Source organism: Blastomyces gilchristii (assembly GCF_000003855.2).
Source record: "Blastomyces gilchristii SLH14081 genomic scaffold supercont1.1, whole genome shotgun sequence".
In the NCBI taxonomy this organism is placed as follows: domain Eukaryota; kingdom Fungi; phylum Ascomycota; class Eurotiomycetes; order Onygenales; family Ajellomycetaceae; genus Blastomyces; species Blastomyces gilchristii.
Genome location: NW_003101682.1, coordinates 952,068 through 962,941, shown reverse-complemented (window position 1 = coordinate 962,941; position 10,874 = coordinate 952,068). Strand labels below are relative to the sequence as shown.

Sequence of the window (10,874 nt, the reverse complement as noted above, 5' to 3'; positions counted from 1 at the left end):
TATTATATACTCATTGTTAATATATCTATTTCACAACACCAGTGTGTGCTTGATCACTAGTAATTTCTTTTCATATACTGAGTAATTGAGCTCAACATCTGATAGTTTTCTATCATTGTATGTCACTGAGTGCAGCTTGTTATTCTTACTCATCTGTAGAAGAGTGCTTCTGATAGCTTATTCAGATGCATTTATCTTAATATAGAAAGATTTATCACAATCTGATTGAATAAGCACTGAAGATATTATTATACATTTTCTCAGTGTGAGAAAAGCCTCTTCACACACAGCATTTCAGATGATTGAATGAAACTTCTTCTTTCACAGATTTGCATCTGTTTCTCTTAAGAGATCTGAGAGTGATGCAGATATTTATATAAACTTCTTGATAAATCTGCAGTAATATAAGACTAACTTAAGAAACTGTTATATATAGTGTACATTTCTCAGCTGTGATCAATTCACTATAATATTCAATTTCTCTGAAATGAGATGTATACAGTCATTACTCACTACATGTTCTATGAACTTCAACTCTTTCATTTCAAACACATACTTGATTGATTTAATATAGAGCTTATACTCTGTCAGAGTTGTAAGCACTTTATCAAGATACTTTAGATATTCATCATATAAGTTTGAAAAGACTAGAATGTTATCAAGATATATAAGACATGAGGTTTCATTCTGTTTATGAAGAATTGTATTCATCATTATTTAGAAGATGATAGATGCATTTATCAGACTGAATGATATTATCAGAAATTCAAACTTCTCTCATTATGTATTAAATGTGATTCATGAAACTGACAGTTCATCTACATGAATCTGCTAGTATTCTGAGAGAAGATCAATCTTTGATAGATATCAGGCATTTCTGACTGTATTCAACTGTTATTAAATTCATGACAGTGAATATTCATTCTTGATTGTAAGCTTGTTAAATGCTCAATAATCAATACATATTCATCACTTCTCATCTGCCTTTTTCATAAATAGAACTGAAAAGCCTCACATGCTTGATAAGAGTTGTATAAGACTATATTTTAGAAGGTCTGTGATCTGACACTTCTGTTCTTTGAGATGTATTTGTGACAGAGAATATGCATTCTGATTGACTGGTTTTACATTCCCTGTGTCAATCTCATGTATGAATTCTTGTTCCAGCAGTAATTCTGATGAAAGATCTGTTTAAAAGACCTTTCTATACTTCTTCAGAAGCTTCTTCATACACTTATCCTTCTGTATATCTTTTATCTTAGTTTCCTCCACTTTCAGGTCCTGTATAACATACAGAATGCTTTTGAATTAGGTCTTACAAATCATTCTCTTTGCTTATTAATATGTAAGCAGATTTAATTCTTCTATATCAGAGATGTGAAATGTTCTTCTTATATCAGTTGATAGAATCATATGAACTGTTTTCTTCCTATCAGTCAACTGTATATGACATGTAGATTATTGAATCTGTGAATTAAACCTTTGAAACCAATTGAGTCTGAGAATAAGATTGTATTTCACATTCTGCAGCTCTCACACTCAAATATAGCAAGATCATTCTTCAAAGTGCAAGGGAACTCTTACTCTTACAGATAATATCAAATATCAGTTATCAGATAATCTTATACATCAGAAATTCTTCACTCAGTGAATCTCTTTCAATCTTCAGATCATATAATCATTAATATATTATATAGAAGCTTCTGTGTTCACTAATACTTTTACAGCCATCTCTTAATTCTTATTCAAGTGCTCTCTATACATTAACATTTCAGGTCTCAAGATATTAAGATAAGTATTCACTTCATCATTCTCATCTACATCTCATTCAGAAGCCTGCTTCTTCTTTGCATTTACAGAGTTCAGAGAGTCATCTAACACAGATATCTCTTTCACTTTGAAGACTTTTTATAGAATATCAGTGAGTGTCTCTGAGCTTACTAATTCTACTAGTTTTTTAACTCTCTTGCTTCTCTTGACTGCACACACTGAATGCAATCTTTTATATCATGATTTTGACATTCATAGTTGAAGCAAGCTCAATGCTCATGATATCAAGATTTTCACTCAGAGAATTTCTTTTTCAGAGAATTCAGTGCTTTAGCAATGACATTCAGATCTAGATTCATCACATTCAGATGTATAACTTATGTCATAGAAGTCTGATTACTTATTCTTTACTAAAGTATACTCAATTACAGTATCTTCTGTTATAATTGACTCACTTGTTTCTGTACAATGAGAATATTATATGCTTTCTTCACTGTGTCTGACTGTGAGATTAAGCATTTTCATTCTACTCTCAACTCAGACATAAGATCATGAATGAAGATCTGTAAACAGAAAGATATTAAAAGCTCTTCATTCAATATAAGATAGTATAAACTGAAGTATATGAAGTATAATGTAAGATCACTCACTTATCTACACTCAGTGAAGTGTTTGTAACACTTATCTCATATATTCACTTTCTCAAAGTTGTGTAAGATTTATTTGAAAAACTCATTTCATGTTTATGAAAATGAATATCACTTCAGATCTGTGAGATTCATCTTTTTATTAACTATCTATAATGACTTTGCTTTTCTGTGTAGAAACACAGCAGATTTTAAGACTTGTTAAAATTTCATTAACTGCCTGTCTGTAAGTTCACATTCAATTCAATAATATAATCATATCTGACTTAGCCAGCTGATTGCAGCATTATTTTTTCAGTCATTATTGAAGCTTAATGACTTCAGCAGATCTTCTGACTTGATATATTTCATACTCAGATTCTCATTCTGTGTAGCAGTCTCTGATAATGTGTACACTTCTGAAGAGATCATGAACAATTGTGATGAGACTTTCAGGTTCAGTATAGTCATCTGTCTGTATAAACATTCAATCTCTCACTGCAGGCCTAAGATCTAGTTTTCTTTATTCTTATTGATGATGATAATTGCATCAGTGAAGCTCTTCATAGTGAATACTCAATTCACAGTGAATATCAATTATTGTTTAGCTTTCATCTCAGCCTGCTACTGCATACATAAGGCCTCAATCTCATTTAGAATCCTCATACATGTACAGAGCTTTGATTTCAGTTCAGTGATTTCAGCTGCTTTTCTTACTGCTTTAAGTAAATTCTCTGAGAGATTCTGCATATCTTTCAGTTCAGATAGCAGAGAAGAATGTTATTCATATTAACTAGAGAAGATATTCATTTCAGATTTCTCATTAATTATATAATGTCTATTATTATATTACTATATTATTATATCAGTATATTATTCTATCACTATATCATTATATTACTATATTATTATATGATTTTTATTATCATTGTACAACTTCAGTGATAGTCATTTCTCTCTTTTATTCTTCTTTTGAGTAGAGAGTGAACTTCTTTGAATCTGATTCATCACTCTCATTCTCTTTCTCACACCTCATTCATTCGCATACATGATATTTGCCTGAGTGTGAAGTTTTCTCTCAATAAGCAAAGCAGTATCAATCAGATACTCTTTCACTCATCACTCTTTATATACTATCTTTTAAGATGTTCTAGAACCATACTGATGTGATAACTACAAATCACTTCATAGATGAAATTATCATGCTCTGAAGAAGCCTGTGCTTCTCACTGGTTTTTAGACATGCTACCAGATGTGATTCAAAGATTGCTTAAGTCAGTGTATGATTACAGGTGTACACTGGCTTCTTATATATTATAATATCATACACTAAATTAATTAGTGGCTGCTATGGCCCCCTTTACATTCGTACGCAAGTTCGGAAGCGGCCGCGTTATTATCCGACAGTCGTACGTTCTTCCGAACCACACTGCATCTCAAAATCCTGCATTTTCTGATCTGCTGTCTCAGGTTTCATCTCAGTGATAATCAGATTGATATACTCAGAGAGTAGAGCTATCTTCTCAATATTCTGAATTATAAAGTGTATTTAAGATCTGAATAAGGTCTTAATTCTCTTCTTCTCTATCAGCTTCTGCTAATCAATTAGAGAACAGAAGTGTTATTAAAAATCATTATCTCTTAATAAAAAACTTATCAGTTTTAACTTCTCTTATCTCTTACTTTAATATCTTCTTAATCTTCTTCTGCTACTGCTTATTTATAGTAATACTCTTCTTCTTTCTCTCTCTCTTTATCTTAATCTTAAATTATTCTCAGTACTTCTTCTAATCTTACTACTACTGTATAAGACTCTTCACTATCTTCTTTTTCAATCTCTTACAGATGATGTCATCTGTATTATTTCTATACTTAGTTCAGTTTAAATCTATCAGAAGTGTTACTTAAAATTATTATTATTCTACTCTCTTACAGAGTCTCTTTAAGATATTATAACATGTCTTACAATCTGTCTCTCTCTGCTTAAACATCTTCTTCTTCTCTCTCTTTAATCTGTGACAGTGCTCATGCGCCTTGATAATCTGCAGAACTAAAGAATATTTGAAGAGAAATAACATGATTAATTTTAATAAGTATTGAGAGAGAGTGACGGCAGAGAAGACAGTTAGCAATGATATAATAGTAATGATAATAATGATGATAATGATAGTGATAATAATAGTAATAATAATGATAATGTTAATAATAATAATAATGATAATAATGATAATAATAATAAAAGAGAAAGTATATCAGAATATATTATTAACTTATCAAATATAAAGAGATAAAGAAACTATTAACAGCTTTCAGAGATGTACAGAAACAGCTACAGTGTTATATAGCAATATTATCTTTATTTAATATATACACTATTGATATTCTTTGTATACATTTATTATATAATCTATATCAGAAATATATGCAGAAAACAGATCTTTATTACTAGAGAGAATAGTTACAGCAATTCTCTATTTTCATATTATAAAGATAAGTTATTCTTATTTCTTTCTTCTCTCTTTTCTCTTTCTCTTCAACTCATCACTAAGTTTAAGCTGATATAAAAACTATTAAAACACTCTTAGAAACTCTCAAATTAAAAAGTATAAACTAATTAAATTTTAAATACAGATGAATTAAATTATATTTAATAATACTAATTATTCATCTCTCTTTTAATAAAATAACAGTTATATCTTTCTCTCTCTCTCTCAAATGAAACATAGCCTGTAAAAAGTGAGTATCATATCAGATTATAATGATTAACACAGTCTTAGTACACAGAACTGTATATATACAGTGCATACTGAACTAAGAGACTGTGTGAATTACAAACTGACAGCAGTATCTCAGACAGAGCCGTGCAGCATGAGAAAGCTATAACTCTCAGTTATATATATAGAGAATGAATTACTGCAGTAAGTATATATATATTGTATAAAAGTAATACTTTTTAGTAATACTCAGTCTCTGATATTATGAAAATAGAGTCTCTCTGTGAGATCTGTTTTTATCAGAAGTCAGAGAATCTTATATTTCTCAAGATCATCTTCACACATTTTATCTGTGAAATTAATAAGAGAAATTATTAATTTCAGTATTTTATTCTTAATATTATTCAAGTGACAGCAGAGTTCACTCTGATCACACTTTTTAAGTGTATATTTTCTAATTATTCACATTTATACAGATATATACTGATTATTTATTAGATAATATTAAGATAATAACTTATTATAGCTGTGTTACTCTTACTATAAGAGATACACAGTTGATAATAAATATTATAAAGACTCTGAGAAGTAAGTATTTTAAAAGTACTACAGCTCTATAATCTTAATTTTTTTTATTTTTATTTTTTATTTTTTTCTTTTTCTTTTATTTTTTTTTCTTTCTCTTTTTTTTTTTTTATTGTGATTTTTTCTTGTTTTTATTTTATTTTTTATTTTTTGTTTTTTTTGTATTTTTTATTTTTTTTATAATTAAAATTATATGAATTATAATTTATATTTAAAAAAGTAATGATATTTAATAACACTCTCTATTAAATTTTCAACAAATAAGCACTATATTATAATATTATGTAAGTGAGAAATAATTTCATAATTTTATTTAATATTATTGTCAATAATAAGATCAGAATGAAAATGTAACTAAGAATTCAAACATATTCTTTATCTAAAACTAGATTTTTATTTAAAAAGTGAATCTGAGATCTTTAATATTTAAAATAAAGTGATTTGAAATTAATGTAATGAATATAAATCATGATCAGAAGTAATGCTTTTAGATAATATAATAACTGTAAAGTTTGATTCTGGTCTCAGACACGGTCACACGGTCAGTCTACTTATATCAAAGTTTTCAATCTCTAGAAACACTAAGGTGTACAGTTGTACTAGACATTGTCTTATCTGTCATATCAGTTATATTGAATGAATTGAGAAATTGATTCAAGTATTTGAGAATAGATATGATCAGAATTCAAGGTGTATAACAGTTGAGTATTTCAGAACATATACAACTGAGGATCAATTGTCTCAGTTCAAATGATAGTTATCAGTTCAAATGAGAATTGAGTTTGATGTATAATAATCGAGTAGTTCGGATCATATATGAATGAGAATCAATCTTCTTACTTTGAATAATTGTTGTCAAATTCGAATGAGGATTGAGATCAGTGTATTGTACTTCTCTTCAGATACTGCTTACCGGGCTCATAACTGTCGGAATAAGTGTCACAGATGAATATAATGAAGATATATAAATCTTATATGTATCAAGACCTGCTTGTTATATTATTCATGCACTATCTATTCTATCTATTTCATACAAAAGATAAAGCTATTTATAGTAAAACTAATGTGTGAGCCAAGAGAGCTAGCATAAGTGAGTATTAGATGAGTATTGTAGTAAGCTGATAATGATGAGAAATATTGTAGTAATACAATGTTGATGGCGTTCCGTAGTGTATAACCTCTTTTTCCTGAGAATTTGTAATTCTACTCTCTCATTAATTGATTTGATGTGATGACAACGCGTAGCAATCTATCACCTGAGATTCTTCAGACTCTGCCTCTGAAAGTAGTATTGTATGCCTGTCATGTCTCATGTCTACATGCTGCGGCTCTACTCTTTCTCTATACATTCTTCAAAGAAGGGTCAGATTTAAGGCAAACTCTACACAGACTGCGATTTTTTTTGACCAACATTACATGGGATGAGGCTCTTGGTGCATATGTTAAATCCATTATTGTTGATGAAATTAGTGCCAATACAAATGGCTTAATGGTTTTCAGTGATTTCATATTGATGTTTTTCAGTGCATCTGCTACCTGATACAATGGTGAGCGGTGGAATCTTCTGAACTTCTTGATCCAAGCAGTGCAAGTTATGCCCTTGGGCAAAGGTCTCACAGTAGGAGCCGCACTTGGTGTAATTAATACTAGCCGGTACCAGGCTGCGTGGTGCCTGGTATGATAAGGTAGATGCTGAGATCATCAACATTCAAGGAGGACTGTGACTTGTTTTCCTTTAGGAATATTCATCAGAATCTTCACCACATCGTGTTATTCTCTCATGGGTTGACTGGCAAGATCAAGCTGCTCCCAAACTGAACCATCAGGTCTTTGTTGCTCGCCTCACCCAGACCTCTTCCTCCCCTTCGATGGCGTCAAGTCCTTCTGCGCTCTTGAAACTGGGGCAGCGTCTCACGGGCACTGTCAGTACATACACCATCACCAAGCAACTTGGCGAATTCATTTGGTTGGGAAGGTATATCTTGTTCTCAGATAATTGAAAATCCTAATACTTACATATTGCATTCTCTTAACAGCAACAAGACTGGGGAAACGGTTGTGATTAAATCCGCGCGCCATTTCCGCATTGCCAACGAGAGGGATGTCTTAAAGAGATTCCAGTCCAGAACACCATATTTACGTCCATTGATTGACGAGATAGTTGACCCGGCCGACCCGCCTGCTATCGTGCTAAAACATCTCGAGGATGAGCTGCTCTCTTCCTCAAATGCCAAGAGGATGAGTGGGAAGGAGATCAAATATGTATCGAAGCGGATTCTTGAGGCGTTGAAAGTGCTTCATGAGGACGGCTATGTGCACACAGGTGCTTCCTGAACACCCCCTTGATTGAGAACAATGGTTTCTGATGGACAAGTAACCTGCAGATATCAAAATGGACAATGTTATGGTGAACTATGCTTCAGCTTCCCAGCGTGAAAGTGAGCAGCGATTCACAGATGTTCAACTTGCAGACCTCGAGAGCACTGTCCACGTAACATCACGCTTCTGCAAGAATCGCGACGGAATTGGAACACCCATCTGGCGGAGCCCAGAGGCGCAATTAGGGATTGAATGGGGTCCGCCAACTGATGTTTGGTCATTTGGAACCATGGTACTTAATACACACCCTTCTTCTAACAAATCTAATTCTGACTATTCTCTTTCCAAAGGTTATATCCATGATTTGGGGTGAGAATTTCTTCATCTTCAAGCCAAAGACGCCACGTGGCCATGAAGATTATGAACTTGACATTCTTGCCAAATATCACATATACTTTGGACCATATCCACCATCTTACTGTGATCTCGCCAATAAAGAAACCTTGATGGTACTGACATATGTGATGGATACTGTGCCGCCAGAGAAAATAAAGCCTTTCTCGTTGGCTAGTCAACGAGAGATTTCAACAGAGGACAAAGAATTTATCTTGAGGATTATGAAACTTGATCCAAGAGACAGACCAACTGCAAAAGAGCTTCTCGAAGACAAGTGGTTCGATGGAATGTAATCAAATTAGCGTTTCGTAATTACCATTCTCATTTAAGTTGACTTGGGTGATTAATCCAGTGGGTAAATAATCTGTCAGCTTTTGTACTATGTATACCCTTGGGAGGAATTTGATATTATTTTGCTGGAGGAATGACGAAGTCCATCATGCTCTCATATAAAATACATAAACAAAACAGCAAATGGAAGAGAGACCAGAGATAGGAGATAGGATGAACATCTTTCATTAATCTTTTGCATTTGATAATTGCCTGAAAACATCCAACCCCCATAGATCCAACCCCTTTCGTGTCACAACAAATCTGGCAGCCCCGACCCTACTATGTTCCAACCCCATGCCATGCCGCACACCTCATTAGGCAATGGTTGGAGGGTTTTTGACTCAAGAGGATCTTTGAGAACCATCCACGTTTCCTTTAGCCTCAAACCATACTTCACAAAGAGGCTCACACATACTCTGGGTTTGTTTCAAAGTGCAAACTATGGCCATGACCATTCGCATCAAACGCAACACCAGTAACATGATCTTGTTTCACGTTCTCGCCATGCTCGGGTTCCCTAGAGATGTCCATCAATCACCGGAAGATTTACCCACAGGCTGTGAAGGGGACTATTTACCTGACGCACAGTTCAACAGTGCCAGCTGGCAACGCAGTTTTTGACTTAACAATAATTGGGTTGGTTCTCGCTCCAATTTCATCAGCGACATATTCTGGACGTGACCAGGCTTCAGTTCTGGTAGCAACAGAGAGCACAACATTCATTCCACCCTTTGACAGCTTGCCAACAACCTTCTTTGTGAGGATCTTGTTAAAAGACATAGTGGAATTGCAAGCTGGGAATTTCCAGAAAACAAATTTTATACTGATCTTGGGCAGTGGGTGGTAGTGTAGGATTTCTTGTATTGAAGAAAAAAAAAGCATCTGTAAAGGCCTGATCAGAAGGGGGTTTATATGCATTTTTGCCAGCTTAACATGCTATCAGCCTGTCAGTGTTGAAACGGAGGCGGCGCATGTACTGCAAAGAGCCTGTTAGGCAAAACCGGAATACCAATATGCGCCCACCGATTCCCCGATTGGCATGGATAGAATGGTACCCCGTGTCGTGAGAATTGATAGGTAGAAACGAATTCCCCAACCGAAATGCTTCACATTTGGTGTTTTTTTTCTCAATGCTGGGTTGAACTTCCCTGCAAAACTCGCGCCAAAGCCATCATGTGCAGGCTGTTGCCTTGGGCTAGACATTTTTAGTGGACAAGAGTTATCATGCTCAACCACTGCAAGGCTTGACAGCCATCTAGTTTGACTGTGTATGGGCGAATTGCCCTGGTCAGTTCATATCACCAAGTGCACGGCTGCTAACACGCAGGATTTATTTTGGTCGCCTCCTTGCTTGTTTGTCTCTGATGCGGTGATTGGATGAAGGACACTTGACAATACAGAGCAAGGGGCCGTGAATTGGCGGCGCAGGCCTGCGGCACAGTGCTGGAAGGTTTTCTGTGGACAGGGATAATGAGCCGTAAGAATTAGCCCTTTGGCCCAGTGGTATTATCGGAATGGGTGTCACGGATGAATATGTTGGAGACATATGAATCTTATGTGTATCAAGATCTGCTTGTTAAGTTGTTATATTATCCATGCACTATCTAATATATCTATTGTGGAAGGTGTAAAGCTTGTGTGATTGAAAGGTTGCTAGCTTGTGGAAAGTTATCTTGGAGGATAATGTTATTGTGTTGTGTTGTAATCTAACTACGCGAGTTACACTAAATGAATAGGTTGGAGTGGCACGTGACTAGGGTAGGTGTAGTAATCACCAACACCCCCCCTTGCTACACCGTGGCCTATAAGCCGCCACCCGGGGCCTCCCCCATCCTCAAATCTTTCGAAAATGCAATAATAATTAATTACATCAATCAGACCCTGATTTCCTTATTAGAAAAGGCATCTGTATGATAATAACTGTAAAAATCAAGAAATACATGCAAAATCCACTGATTCACTGTATTATTATACTATTAATCTATTTAAGAGGCAAAGAGAATAGACACCACGAACTCGCTCGATTTTTTGAATAAGAACCCGCCGATAGATCCATCGAAAAGCCCTCGATCATACAAGCATTTTGACCCCATCGCCGACCGCATACCCCGTGTGGTGGTGGAGTTATCCA

The 10,874-nt window shown here is 34.3% G+C and overlaps 2 protein-coding genes across 2 annotated transcripts; one reads left to right on the top strand and one right to left on the bottom strand.

The window, feature by feature from the left end:
• Positions 1–7,289: 7,289 nt before the first annotated feature.
• On the top strand, positions 7,290–8,703 carry BDBG_00162 (STE/STE20 protein kinase; the record flags this gene model as incomplete). The annotated part of the gene is made up of 5 exons (XM_002628870.2): positions 7,290–7,370; positions 7,435–7,670; positions 7,732–8,018; positions 8,080–8,306; positions 8,365–8,703. The coding sequence occupies 5 exons, from the start codon at positions 7,290–7,292 to the stop codon at positions 8,701–8,703; spliced, it is 1,170 nt and encodes a 389-aa protein (XP_002628916.2).
• A 445-nt stretch (positions 8,704–9,148) lies between these two features.
• Positions 9,149–9,523, bottom strand: BDBG_00161 (uncharacterized protein; the record flags this gene model as incomplete). The annotated part of the gene is made up of 2 exons (XM_031719766.1): positions 9,149–9,260; positions 9,321–9,523. 2 exons carry the CDS (start codon positions 9,521–9,523, stop codon positions 9,149–9,151), a joined length of 315 nt encoding a protein of 104 aa, XP_031575642.1.
• Between the last annotated feature and the right edge of the window lie 1,351 nt (positions 9,524–10,874).